Source organism: Gekko japonicus, unplaced genomic scaffold (genome assembly GCF_001447785.1).
Source record: "Gekko japonicus isolate JY-2015 unplaced genomic scaffold, Gekko_japonicus_V1.1 scaffold1369, whole genome shotgun sequence".
Classification (NCBI taxonomy): domain Eukaryota; kingdom Metazoa; phylum Chordata; class Lepidosauria; order Squamata; family Gekkonidae; genus Gekko; species Gekko japonicus.
Genome location: NW_015161439.1, coordinates 8,985 through 23,541, shown reverse-complemented (window position 1 = coordinate 23,541; position 14,557 = coordinate 8,985). Strand labels below are relative to the sequence as shown.

General features: G+C 44.3%; 1 protein-coding gene across 1 annotated transcript in view; it reads left to right on the top strand.

Moving 5' to 3' along the window:
• The window catches only part of CEP70 (centrosomal protein 70kDa), a 30,154-nt gene that overhangs the window by 8,086 nt on the left and 7,511 nt on the right, over positions 1-14,557 (top strand). The window contains exons 5-13 of the mRNA XM_015429014.1: positions 454-577; positions 1,223-1,403; positions 1,850-2,019; positions 6,767-6,826; positions 7,138-7,237; positions 8,345-8,433; positions 8,706-8,777; positions 9,659-9,758; positions 11,903-12,076. Coding sequence (XP_015284500.1) covers positions 454-577; positions 1,223-1,403; positions 1,850-2,019; positions 6,767-6,826; positions 7,138-7,237; positions 8,345-8,433; positions 8,706-8,777; positions 9,659-9,758; positions 11,903-12,076 — 1,070 coding nt within the window. The remainder of the gene's footprint in view (positions 1-453; positions 578-1,222; positions 1,404-1,849; positions 2,020-6,766; positions 6,827-7,137; positions 7,238-8,344; positions 8,434-8,705; positions 8,778-9,658; positions 9,759-11,902; positions 12,077-14,557) is intronic.

Below are 14,557 nucleotides of genomic sequence, written 5' to 3'. Positions count from 1 at the left end.
ACCACGGAAACATCTTCGGACAGCGCTGGCTCTTCGGCTTGGAAACGGAGATGAGCACCGCAACCCTAGAATCGGACTCGACTGGCTTTCGAGCAAGGGAACCTTTACCTTTCCATTATGTTAATGGAAGAAAGGTCTATCAATTGCTATTAGCTTGATGGTTAAATGTTTAGAGGTATTATGCTACTGAATACTAGTTGTTGGGGGGAGGAGACAGACAGTTGCTGGCTTTTTGTCCTGCTTGTAGGTTTCGTGGCACATCTGGTTAGCCATTGTGGGAACAGAAAGCCGGACTAGATGGACCACAGGTATGATCCAGCAGGGCTCTTAGCAATATTTATAGGCAAATTATGTTTACTGTTATTGTGTAATCTTTTATACCAGCTACTTGTACCGTGAGTGTTGTAACTGCAATGTGTTTTTAATGAGCATCTCTTCTCTCTCTGTGTGTAGATATTATTGTGATGGACAGGAACTCTTCAAAAGCCATACGGCATGCGTTGAAAACACTGCTGGAAGAGACAGAGCGGCAACGAAAAATTGTCCGTGGCCTGATAGAAGACAATCGCCAGCTTAGGTAAATGGAGTAATGAGGAATTATTCTGTAGTATCCAATTAAACTTGAAAAGTTCTGAAAATTAAAACGGAGGTTGAAAGGAAGCTACCTTTATGCTTGCTTGTTTCTAATCATAGCCCTTCCATTCTTGTTAGGTTCCCATTTTAGAATACTAGCTGTGTGTCAGAGGCGTCTGGTTGGCACAATTGAAAACAAGCAAAATATTTGGCTAGATAACCATGCCCTGATTCTCGCAGCAATTCTTATGCTGCATTGAATGCAGTAAGTTTCACCAGCCCTTGTTTGTAGCTACTCTGTCTGGCGTATGGCTTGGCTGGATCATTCTCTTGTTTTACTTTGGCATTTTGGGAGCTGTTGGCACTGTCTTCCTACTGCCTCAAAGGAGTTATTGACCTAGATGCCCATGTCATAGAAGGAACTGGTATGCCGCTTGCCCTAGCTACCTTGGCATAAGAAGAAGCTAGTCTTCCTGGATATGGCAGAATATGATGCTTTGCTCAGGATAATGTACATGAACACCAACCAGACCGGAAGGAAACATTTGCCTGTTGTGATCAGTATGCTACTTGATTTTGAGTTAATTTCACACTGGGTTAGTGGGCTTGCTTTTACTGAAGGGAACACCTTTCTTTTTTAAAAAATAAGAGATGAAATACGCATGGAGCGAAGTCGGGCTTCTCGCCAGGAGCAGCGAGCCAATGATTTAGACATCATCGTGGAGAATATCAAATCCAAGATATGCCAGTTGGAAGATGAGTCCATAGCTAAAGTTTGTGAGCAGCAGACTCAAGTCAAAGAGCTTCAGAAAGATCAGCAGTCTTCACAGGTATTTGCAGCAAGAAATTGATACAGTAGTATGCTGTAGATGGATTTTTATGCCCCTGCTAATGATAAACTTTAAATGTAATTAACAAAATTTGTGGCAGGGATTGAGCTTTTGTGAGTGACTGCTCACTTCTTCAAAACTTCCAAAGACATGAGCAGTGACTCACGGAAGCTCCTCCCCTGCCATGAATTTTGTTAGTCTTCAAGGTGCTACTGGACTCTTGCTCTTTTCTCCTGCTACAGACAGACTAACACAGCTATCCATCTTAATATATTTAATGTAATTGCAAGAGAAAGTAAGCTATCTGTCCTCACCCACACCCTATACCTCCTTCTAGAAAATAGTGAAAAGCCCATGAAATTGACAAAATGCATTGATTGGTGTGTCATCACTTCACTTTCTAGAACTGACCTGCCTTCTGTGACTTCTTTCCTTTCGGCTTGCAGGCAAAGTACCGTCAGCAGGCAGAGAAGCTGAAAGAACAAGAAGAGACTATTGCCCGTTTGCAGAAGGAACTCTGTAAGACGGGCATAGAAGAGCAGCACCGTATTGCTACACAGAAAAAAATGTTCCACCAGTTTTGCAAAAAGGCTCCAAGAACTCATTTGGATCAGCAGTAAGTGCTTGTGCATCATTTTTTTTTGAGAGGTGTACAGTTACAGGAGCATGGCAGTTTTATGTAAATCTCAGATATATTTATTTAGCTTGCAAATTTTTATTGTAATGCTGAGAGTTGCCTAGGAATTTAAGTCTTCCAGGGTTGTAATTTTGGATTGTTTTATTTAAAACATTCATGAAGCCCACCATTCTCCCAGACATCTGTAGCAGTATGACTGGTCCCACTGCTATATACTTGCAGCTGTCAGCTGTTGACCATGTGATCTGGCTGTACCAAAGTGTTTACAAAACACAAGCTCTGGCACAGCTGTCCTTGAAAAAGAGCAGTTTGTGTCAGAGTTCTCTCAGCCCCACCCACCTCACAGGGTGCCTGTTGTGGGGAGGGGAAGGGAAAGGAGTTTGTAAGCCGCTCTGAGACTCCAAGTGAAGGGCGGGGTATAAATCCAATCTCTTCTCTTCTTCTTCTTCTTCTAAAACATTCATGAAGCCCACCGTTCTCCCAGACATCTGTAGCAGTATGACTGGTCCCACTGCTATATACTTGCAGCTGTTGACCATGTGATCTGGCTGTACCAAAGTGTTTACAAAACAAGTCAGTGATGCTGTCCCTAAACAATGTGGGTTAAAATGTTATGTCCTCTGAGCAGCATTCTGGCAACCATGGTAAACAGGTGGCCCAGATTTGCACTGTGTGATGATGGGCACCTGGAGAGGCAGCGCTTTGCAACCCGCAGTCATCCTTGGAGAGGGGCGTGTCACTGGTATATTACAAGAGAAATATAGGCAAGTGGGGTCCTGTGTAGAAATTTCAGAGGGAGACAAAAAGGGGTAGGGCAAAAAGGAAATTTTGCCATTTTTGCCTCTTGCTATCTTAAGAGGATCCTGCAAAGATTGGGGGTAGGGGAGAATTTCTAAGAAATTTCAAGGAAGCCAGGAAATGACCTTAATCTATGAAAGAGGGCCTTCTTAGTTTATGGGATCTTATTGGGGCTAGGGAATTAGCTTGGAGACACAGGCCTGGGGATGGTGTCCTCCCGAGCCAATTCTCTCTCCATTTGGGCCCTAGGCTGAAGAGAAGCTGGTAAACAGACAGCTAAAGGCTTTCTACAGTGTGCTGCTTTCTGCTACCAGCGTTTCATGTGCAGTGTGTGTGTGTGTGTTTGCCAAACCATTACATTCTTACATGCCTGAGGGGCTACCTCAGTGTGCAGGGATTCCTTCACAGTCTTCATGACTGTTTTTGGCTGCTTTCACAGAGTACACACACTCTTTTATTGCAGGGAGTTATCTGTAGTAATGCAAGCTCTAACAGTTGTCTGTCCTCAGGCTGTCTCTGAATGAGAGACAGAAGTGGATATTTAAGGGTTTGCAAATCACCTGTCAGAATCGGACCTATGATTGTTTGGGGTCAGTCTGGATACTCACTGGTGTTCTGATGTACCTAGCTTAATGCCCTGCTTGCTTGCATATTATCCCAAATGCTTTATCTTTGTATTCTCACACTGGCTTCTTGTTCCCAAGCTGATTGTAACACCTGCTAGCTATGAATCAACTATACTGTAAAGTCCTCCTCTGACTTTCCCAGGATGGGGAGTAGTTGAAACAGGCTTGGTTGTCTATTGTAGATAGTGCGCTTGGTACACTTCAATGAAATCCTCCTCCACAATGGCCAGAAGATTGTTCGCATTCTCATGATGTCTTTTGGCCAGGCAGGAAGTCTGTTTGATAAACATTCTCACAATATTAATTGTACTTTATTAACCTGTCTCTGTCACATGTAACCATGACGTATGAATGTAGGCTGCACCAAAGTTCTCGTAAGAGCTCAACTTGTATTATCTGCCATTACTGTCAAAGCCTTTGATTCACCTGCAACTTTCCTGATTGCTAATAAAATCCATAAACGGACTTATTGCATCTGAGAGTTACTGCAGAGTCTTACATCACCGTGAAGCTTGCAAATCATTAGTAACGTTTGAGTGTGATCGTAAGTGCACCATACATAAGTAAGGAAGTTTAAAGAGGGGAATTATTACTAATCCTATTTAGGAATGGGGAAACACTGTAACATGATTTTTCAGATTTATGATCTTTAGAAGTTTTTGTTAAAAATTTTTTCAATAATAGCAAAATGGTTTAGAAAACGGTAGTTGGTCCCACATTCACATATGGCAGCCAAGCGTAAAGTGCTACTGCTTAAATAGGCCAGAAAGAAACTGATAGTGAAGAACAGGATGCTGACTAGGGATGGGCACGAACTGGCTTATAAACCAAAATTCGGGCCAAGCTTGAACTGGTTCAGGGCTCAGGAACTGATGTTTGGGGAAGATGCGCTCCCCAAACATTTACCAAACTTCAGCTTGTTTGGTTTGGCCCTTGAGGGCTGTTCATTCTTTCTCTGCAGGCTCAGCTGTTTCGGCTTCCCTCACACCACCCCTTTAAACGGGCTGCAAGAGAGAGCCGAAGACAGCTGGGTCAGCGGAAAGGAAGAAGAAGAGATTGGATTTATACCCCGCCCTTTACTTGGAGTCTCAGAGCGGCTTACAAATTCTTTTCCCTCCTCCTCCCCGCAACAGACACCCTGTGAGGCAGGTGGGGCTGAGAGAGCTCTCTTTTGAGAACTGCCCTTGAGAGAGCAGCTGAGAGAACTATGGCTTGCCCAAGTTCATCCAGCAGGTGCAAGTGGAGGAGTGGGGAATCAAACCCAGTTCTCCCAGATTAGAGTCCTCACACTTAACCACTACACCAAAGAGGGGGTGAAGTGCCCCCTGGGAGGCACTTGACCGCCATATTTAATCCTCTGGTTTTGCTTCCCCCCCTTTGAAACAGTGGGGAGCACTGTGGCCAGGGGAAAGGGAGAAGGGAAGCCTCTTCCGGGGCAATCTCTCCCCCTTTCTCCTGCTTGCGGGAAGCCGTGGCCCGGAGAAAGGGGGAAGGGAAGTGTCTCTTTTTTGCACCAGTGATATCAGGCTGTAAGTACATTGAGACAATCTTGGAATCCTATTTAAAAATATTCCTCAAAGCTATAGAAATCTTTATTGAATAATGCTTGGAATTAAGTTAATAGAGGAGAATGGGAATGGCACACCTTGCACACTGGGTGGCAGCAAAAGGGAGCAAATGGCTTCATTTCAGGTCCATGCAGACACCTGCTGGTGTTTGATCCTGGGGTGACTATGGCAATTACTGCAGGGTTTCCATTTCTCTGGCTTTGGACTTCTAAGTGATGTTGCATATGGTTTAAACTGCTTCTTATGCCCGGTAAGAAGCTAATCTGTGGTTTGAGACAACTCTGGGGAAAGTATTGATGCTAAACTAGTAAGCTTTTTTTAAATGCTTGGCATGTGTTTGTCAGCAAGCTGTCATATTAGCATCAGGCATATAGATGCCTGACCTATAGGTTCCTAATTAATCATGCTTTGCTTTCTGTAATGGGCTTCATGTGTTTATAGTAGTTACCTAGCAACCTAGGCGCCGGCTCGCACGAAACAGCTTGTTAGAGAAACGCACAACACTTCAAGGACAGGTGGGAAGATAAGACGTTTTGCTTTAGTTTGCTTGGACTCAACTTTTGCTAACAGCCTGGGAACGGGAATGTTTTGGTTACATGGACCGTTCGGGTTCCCAGCCCTTTGGCGCTTATTTCTCCCTGGTGGGAATCTGACCCATTGGTCCAAGGGTTGTTTGAATTCTTTTCATATGACCTGTACGTCCACTCAATGTTATTCTAATCAGAAACCTTGTTAGTGAATCATCCTTTCAATAAAGTTCCCTCTTAACAGAGGAGCGACTCGTTGATTGATGGGCGACCTGACAGTGTTATATATTCACCTCTGAGCCCTAATCTCTCAAGGGAGGCTGAGCCCTCTAAAGCCCACATGGGATGGGGAGGAGAATTGGGCTTGGAGACAGTGTACCTGTTAGCACGCAGGGCTTGATTGCTAATGGTCTTTGCACAGGAGGCAAGAGGTTGCTGTGTATTCCCTCCCATGCCTCCAGTTTGTGAATTCTTGGCTGGTTTGTCACAATTAACGCCGTATAAAGGGTCTGAAGACAACAACTGAGAGAATGTTTGCTCTGGGAGATAAACAGACTGTGCTTATTTTTAAGTAACAGGATAATTGCAAGCGCCTGAATAGGATTCACAAGAGACCATTTAAAATAATCAGATATCCAGGGGTCATTTTGTAGAAAAAGAGGTGCAGGAGCTCATTAGCATAACTCATTAGCATAACTTGTTTGCATATGCCACACCCCCTGACATCACCAGAAGTGTGTCAGAAGGCAGCAGCCACCGCTCAGGCTCCACTGGACTGTTTTGGATTGCTAGCTATTGGGGGGGGGGATGCACAGATCTGCCCTCACAGAGGAGGGAGAGCTTGTACCTGAAGGCGGGGGGGGGCTCTGCAACTTACCTGGCTGCTTCTTGCTTCTTCTGGCCCAACTGAGGGCTGCTGGGAGCAGGGGGTGGGGCTTGTTGCATGTGCCCGCCCCCTGAGCTCCTTACTGCTGGAGCTCCGCTCCTGTGCACTCCTGCAGGAAGTGACCCCTGCAGATATCGATATGATGTGCTACATGTATTAAGTTGAATGCATTCAAGATTCTCCATGTGAACAAAGTAGAATTGAACTGTATGAATGGTTTAGTGTTTGTATGCATATACACACCCACTCTTTCTTTGGTGCTCGTAATTTATATTGGCTGTGGTGGCATGTTTGGTACTTCTACCTTTTGTTTCTCTCTAGGATTTTTAGTCTAATTGACTACTACGAATCACAGATCAACCAAATGAAGAAAGAACTAAGGTAGGCAAGTGGAGGGATGAGTAGTGCTGTTCTGCTGCCAGTGGTCCTTTTCTCTGGTGCAGGGAGCCTTCCACTAACACAAGAGGCTTTCTTACTATTACAAGAGAATCTTGCACTGGGGGACATTCTTGATGCCACAGAAAAGCACTGCCGCTGGCCAAACATTTGCAGACCCCCGTCTCTCAGTTACAAATGTCCTGCTAAAGGCATGATGGTGCTTAGTAAGTCACACAAAAATCTAACTCTGTTTAGTTTCGTGTTTCCATGATTTTTCGTTGAACAGGTGTGGTTTAACTTTGTTTCCTTCATAGGAAATATAAGAAGGAGACAGGTCATACCCATGGAGGAGGAAAAGACAAGGATGAGTTCTTGAATGTAGATGCTACTGCTAATTACAGAGTTTTGCTCATGGTAAGACACTAGCAGAGAATCATGAGTGCAGGTCTGGAAATGGCAGCCAACCTTTGAGTTGGTGGTGATTGCTCCCCCTCAACGTTCAAGAACAAGCTTATCAGAGTTTAGGAGTGGCCCTACAGGTTGTCACCTTGCTGTGTTCATCGTGGGGGGGGGGGGGGAAAAAGAATCTAGGACTTCAGCTCCTGCCAACCTAGCAGTTCGAAAGCAAGAAATTGCAAGTAGATAAATAGGTACCACTTTGGTGGGAAGGTAACAGCGTTCCGTGCGCCTTGGTGTTTAATCATGCCGGCCACATGACCATGGAAACGTCCTTGGACAGCGCTGGCTCTTCGGCTTTGAAACGGAGATGAGCACCGCAACCCTAGAGTCGGACTCGACTGGCTTTCGAGCAAGGGAACCTTTACCTTTTATACCATGCTACTAATAATTGAACAGGCTTTTGTTGATGGAAAGAGGAGGGGAAATCTACCCCAACCTTCTATGCATCTAAAATGGGAAAGCACCTTGTGTGTATGAGGTCAAAGGGCTTTCAGCTCACCATTTGTTCACCTGGGAAGTGTGCGACAGATTTTTTGCCTTCCCACTCTGATGAGTACAAGGGAGGCAGTTTTGCTGGAAGGCTTCCCTTCTGAAGAGATACAATCTGGGCTTTTGCAGAAATAAGAGTTCTTGTGAGCTTTTGATGCACTCTGGCAGCCTTTCAGTGGGTGAAGTATTTTTACCCCTCACACTTAAATATCTCTGTTTTAGATGTGTTGTTTATGCTACAGGTGTCCAGGTATTTATTCAGCTGCAGGGATATTACTTAGGCAGCAAGTCTTGATAAAGGACAGGATTTTTCTGTATATCAAGTTGATTTATTAACTTTAAATATTAGGAAAGAGGTCAGACGTTTGATTTTCCGTCTGTGCTTTCTCATTCTTGGAAAGGTTTGTTCAAATCGCGGTTCTCCTGTTGATTCCCTGAGTAAAAGGCTGTTAACAGTTTCCTTCTCCCAGTGTAGCATGTTCACTAATAATCTATTTAGGGTTGTTGTGAGGGCCAGGGAGAGAAGGTTTGAAACTATTATAAATAGTATAATATTTATAATAATCTTTGAAGTATTTCCAGAATCAAATAATTGAGACACAGGCCAGAAACGAAGAGTTATCACGTGAAAATAAAAATCTCAAGAAAGAGTTGGAAATCAGGTGAGTTTGTCTACTGCCTCTTCTTATTGCTCTAAGTGTTTACAATAAAACAAACATATTGTATTCCCCCCTTTCCCAGTATTATTTCCCATTGCTGAGTGAATGTGTAAGCCTCTTCAGCCAGGACTGGAGGGCTTTCATAGCCAGTGAACCAAGCAGGGATGAGATATCTAACTTTTCATGCATGCTATATTACTCTTTACTAAGAAAAGGAACATCTTCCGTTAACTTTCCTATTTCTCATATTCTGAAAATACTACTTTACTTTATAGACCAACTGAGCAAGAGTTAAAATTTTACAAACGTCAAGTAAAGAAGTTGGAGAAAACACTGAAGAATGTCAAGTAACTATGCTTTTCTTGGATCATCCGAAATTAATGTATGGTTTTGAAGCTCTGTAAAGAAAATAGGAATCATTTAGTTAGATTTGTTCCGAAGACTGGAAACAGGTTGACTAGCAGAAAGGCAGAGAATAGAGCCAGCCAAGTCGTCTTCATGCCTCTGACTTTGGGATATGGCAGAAGAAAGGTGTGTTTGGAGGCACAATTGGTCAGTATTATGTCTTGGTACTGTCCCCAGGTATTGTGGGTAGTTGTAGCTATGCAGCCTCAACCATCTATGCAAAGTGGCAGGAAAAAGGAGCTGAAAGGAGACAGGACCTCCTTCTCATCATAGTTGTCTTAATCATTTTTAGTTTCTGCTTCCACACATTACCAATCTAGAAGATATGTAAATCTAAGAGTGGCTGAAGACTGTCGTTCAAGTGAATTTAAGTAGTGTGTTTCACATCTGCTTAGCGCCCAAATTATGATGTGCTGGTATCAACATCCAGCGTGATGGGGCATCTTCCACAGCCTGGCATAGAGCCCATCACTGGCCACAGATGTTTGGTCTGTTTGCTTCTACTAGGAATAGGAGAGACTGCCTCTGTGCTATGTAGAGCACACATGCTCATTTTATGCTAGGAGAGGTGTTTGGAAGGAACAGAGCACAATGCTTTCATGCTCCTTTTAGGGTAACCATTACTCAAGGGTCGTATAGGAATGTGGAAGAGTTGTAGTCATACCATATCCTGGACGAAGAAGCAGTGTGTGCATGTTGCATAGACCCCTTCTCCCCCCCCAAAAAACCCGCCCCCCTCTGGATCTAGTTTATAAATGATACTTGAATTGATTTTTTTTTTGTTTATGGAATAATGGGGGGGTGTTCTTTGTCTGCCATGTAGGTCATGTGAGAGTGATGAAGAAACTCTGAAAGAAAACAAAGAGTCTAAGAGTACTACAGGAGGAGACCAGTTGCAAGAAACCTGTAGAAGATATTTTCAAGTAGGCAGATGGTGATTGCATTTAAAGTCAAAAGTATGCAGTGAAATTACACCCTTAATTTAGAACTGAAAAGATGGATTTTTTAAAAATCCTCAGTCCTTTGCCTTTCAGCATACAGTAAGAAATACATGGCATTTATTGTATTTTCTGCCCCAGTACCTACAATAATCACATTTGGCAAAGAAAACTTATTCTTGGGGTTCATAATATTCTTTATTTCAGCTGACTCATGAAAGCTTCTAGCTGCTAGATACCTATGCAGTATTTTCTGTGCTGCTCCACCAGGCCCATAGCTACAGTGGGGCATTTCGGGGCCTGGCCCCCCGACTCCCTGCCACGGCCCCCTGACTTCCATCTAGCCCCCAGGTCCCCCAGCTCTGTGGGCCACCTAGATGACACTCTGGGCCACCTGGAGGACTCCCCACCGCTGCCCCTTCCCCAAGCATAGGCAGGCAGAGTGTGAATGCTGCAAAAGTGAGTTTTAAAAAATTGTATTTATAATTTTCTGATGTCCGTGCCCCCTGACTTATTTAAAGGTCCCCCCAAATGACAAAATCCTGGCTACAGGCCTGTGCTCCACCCCCCCTCTAAAAACGGGGGGACACTTTGGAGCACACAAGACTGTTGCTCCGTCATCCTCAACAAACAGGAGTTTATTTATGTTTGGCAATTAAGCAGGTTTGTATCACTCTCACATACACACTGTGTCGGATGCCAAGACTTAAGGCAGAAGTCTTACAGCATGAAATCATGACTAAGAATCCCAGTTATTGGGAAAGAAACAAACCTCAGTTGGTGGAGGTGCCTGAATTTAGATGTCTTAACTAAACTGAAGTAAGAGATTGGCAACAGTGGTGATGTGCAAGCCTGGCAGTTAACCATATCTATATATCTAATAGCCAAGGTTCCCCCTTGCATGTGGATATCTAAATCCGCACATCGGAGGCACCTAGGGGGCAAAGAGATTTTCCTGCACATTCGGGGCAATCCCCAGATGTGCAGAAAAATCTAAAAAGTTGAAAAAAGTATACCGGGGATATTTAAATCCCCCCCCCCCAAAGTACAAGAGCTTTCCCTGCACATGCACAGAGAACGCCCCAGCAACTGTCCCGCCGCCGGGGCGGGAGAAGGCTTGGCGGTCCAGCGACTGTGAGCCGCTCAGGCCTTGCCGCTGCTGCGGGGTGGGGAAGAAAGGAAGGAGAAGGCTTGGTGGGCCGAGCTCAGGCCTCAGTGCCGGGGAGGAGGAGGGAGAAGGCTTGGTGGGGAAGCGGCAGGGGAGAAGGCTCACCCGTGGCTGCTTCCTTCTCCTCTACGTGGAGCTCCCCGCCCCCGCGAGTATCGCAGGTTCCCCTTCTTGTTTGTATCTGTTACACAAAAAGAATAAAGCTTTGGATTGTTTGCTGTGTCTGCACTGAGCCAGCCAGGTAGCAAATGGAACTACCTGGAGAGACTGGAGTGCAAAAATGATTGGTGTGAAAGTTTGCATTATAAAGTGCTCGTCCTTCATCCTCTGTCCTGTCGAGAGAGACTCTGCAGTGCAGTGTGTATCCAATGTATTAACCAAGTTAAAAGTTAAGTGTCTATTTACTTACTGTGATATGAAAGTCGATTGAGGCAGCTATCTTTTCATTATCAACTGACACAGGAAGAACGAACTGAAAGGAAAGTGCATTTGGGGAAGGAAGCTGTGGGTGGGAAGAAGCTGGCTTGCCAATAGTTCAGTAGTCCGCTGGGCCTGATTGAGCCAAAGTTAAACACTTTTAAGCCTTGTTGACTTCAGTAGGTGTGGTTTAAGTATCACCCAGTGAAATTAGTGGGACAAAAGTGCATAAGTCAGGCTCTGTTGTGTTTTCAGTTTATTAAAACTCAAATCCCTACAAGACAGGGTGAACTGTATTTTGAAAAACAAAACATACTAAAGGAAGTAGTCCTTTTGTATAGTGAAAGATACAGAAATAGATATTTCACTATTAATAGGGTTTTTTTAGTATCTGGAAAGTGCATTTCACTCAAGAAAACACTTGGGTCTGATTGGCCAGTAAGCACACACCAATTTGAATTGTCATTTAAACTATTTTGGGTGTCTACAGAAACAAAAAATGGTGTTTGTCAGAACGTTATTCTCAGACAATATCTCTTGACAGCTGTTGTCCAGCATTGACTCTGTTCTAAGAAGCCCAAGAAGAGCTCCCTTGGTGATATATAAGCAGAGTAAAGGGTTGCCCCGAAGTGGCACCAAAGAGAATGATCAGGACTGTGGATTTGAGCACCTCCTTCCCACCATTGAAATGTGGGCTGACCAGTTAATGGCCCTAAAGGTACTGTCTGTTGTTAGTTTCAGTCTTTCTTTGGCCACTGACCGGACCGCATTCTTCAGAGGTCTGATGCTTATTTTACAGAGATGAAAGTATGCAGTTTTGTTAACAGCTTCAGAATAAAAGTCCTTGGAGTAATAGCTGAGGAACTGCTCTTGCAGGCACTTAATCACTAGTATTCTGATAAGCCTTCCTCTGTCCTTGAATAGAAATAAACAGCAAAAGTATCTTTATGGGAGATCAAGAAATTCTTGATAAAAGAAATTTCCACCCCACCCAGCCATCCACCACAAGAACATTCTTTCTCTGCCAATTGGAGATCTAACTTCCTTGGGGGGGGGGGGGGAGAAATGAGAAAACTTTATTGTGAGAATCTTAAGGTCTATGCATGTTCATATAGGGAGAGACAGTCCATCAAGTATATGGGACCCAGTCTGTAAAAGTCAAAAACAGCACCTTGTATAGGTTGTTAGTGCTGCTGTTGTAATGCTACCAACATACAACAAATACCGTGCACAGATGATTATAACATATCTTACATAATTTTATATTATTTGAAAAATATTTTTACAATAATTTCTTCATATATAAGTAATCATCTGAATCACAATTCACAATACAAGAGATATCAAAAATATCAAATATCACCCCCATAGAATCTCAAAAGATATTGTACAATCTTATAATTAATAATAGTCCTCCTCTGTTAAATAAAAGTTTCAAAAGGGAGGACTCCTTAAAGTCTCTTTATAACATGTGAATTGTGATTCAGATGATTAATTATATATGAAGAAATCATTGTAAAAATATTTGTCAAATAATATAAAATTATGTATGATATGTGATAATCATCTGTGCATGGTATTTGTTGTATGTTGGTTTTCCTACTTACCGTGGGTCCCTGTTTGGTTTTGTGAATTGTTGTAATGCTGCCATCATACTGGTATCCCAGCTAATACACAGGCTTCTTCATTTGGACTATTGGCAGCTTCTGAGTAGTCCTCCTCAGGGGCAGCTCCACGTGTAAAACTGTACATTTGTACGTTGATCTTCCTTAGGGGGCACACTCCCTAATGGGTACACTGTATGATGCATTCCAGTGAGTGCTTAGGTTGGGCAGAACTGGTTGCTGCAGTCTTGCTCTGACTCCCTAAATTGTTTCCTTCAGATTGTCTGAAAAGGGCAGTAGACTCAGTGAACTACATCCTTTGCCTGTTGGAGAACTGATAGTCTTTTTTTTTTAAGTTAGATGGAAATGTATGAAGGATCTTTTCCTTGATTGCTTTAGAGACACCTGATTAGTAACAGTTCCTTTTATTGTGCTAAGAATTCTATGCAAAATGTAAGAGCCCGATCCGTAAAATACTCGTGTATTTTAAACCTGAGGTGTGCAGCATACAGCCCAGAGGACTGATATTCTGCGGCCTAGGCTGACTGCCCTCCTTCCCAAGGTTCTCTCTTCATCCCTGTGTGGATGTGGCGAGTGGTTTCCGGGGGGGGGACGACGACAAGTGTTCTGCATGGCATGCTGCTCACTGGACTCCAGGAGGGACCCAATGAGCAGATTCCTGGGGAGGAGGGGGTCAGAATGCTGACTCCCACCTGGCCGTTGGCATTCTGATGTTTCCAGGCAGGGGCTAGCTTCTTACTGAGTCAAGGCAGCGATGCAGTGGGCAGTTTTCCTGGGGAGGGAGGGAGGGACCTGGGACGGGTGAGTGCAGCACCTCAAACCTGGCCCCAAAAGGGTGGCCTGGATTGGTGCTTATTTTTCATTGTTTTTGAGGAGAGGGGATGTGGTGAGGTAACAGCCTGCCATCTCCCTCACTGGCTCGCATCGGACCCTCTTCTGGCTCTGCTGTAGCAGCCTGGCAAGAGGCAGTGCAGCGGCAACATTTGTGCTGCTGACAGGAGGATGCCCGTGTGGCCGGGCACGCTGGAGTGTTGCCCGTGAGACTGAAGAGAAGAAGAGATTGGATTTATACCCCGCCCTTCACTACCCAAAGGTGTCTCAGAGCAGTTTACAAACACCTTTCCCTTCCCCTCCCCACAACAGACACCCTGTGAGGTAGGTGGGGCTGAGAGAGCTCTTGACAGAAACTGCTCTTTTTTCAAGGACAGCTCTTATCAGAGCTACGGCTTGCCCAAGGCCATCCAGCCAGGTGCGCAGTGTTCCCTCTAAGCTGAGTTAGTGTGCGCTAGCTCACAGGTTTTTAGCCCCCAGCTCATGGATTCTTTTCTTCGCTCAGGAAGGATGGCCCCAGAGCAAACTAATTTATGCAGTGGCCAAATCGTTTGCTCACAACTTTAATGCCAGCAGCTCAGAAAGTAGAATTTTTGCTCACAAGACTCCACAGCTTAGAGGGAACATTGGGTGCAAGTGGAGGAGTGGGGAATCAAACCCGGTTCTCCCAGATTAGAGTCCGCGCACTTAACCACTACGCCAAATGAGCATTGTGTAAGGGGTGCTGCTGTTGCTCTCCTTCC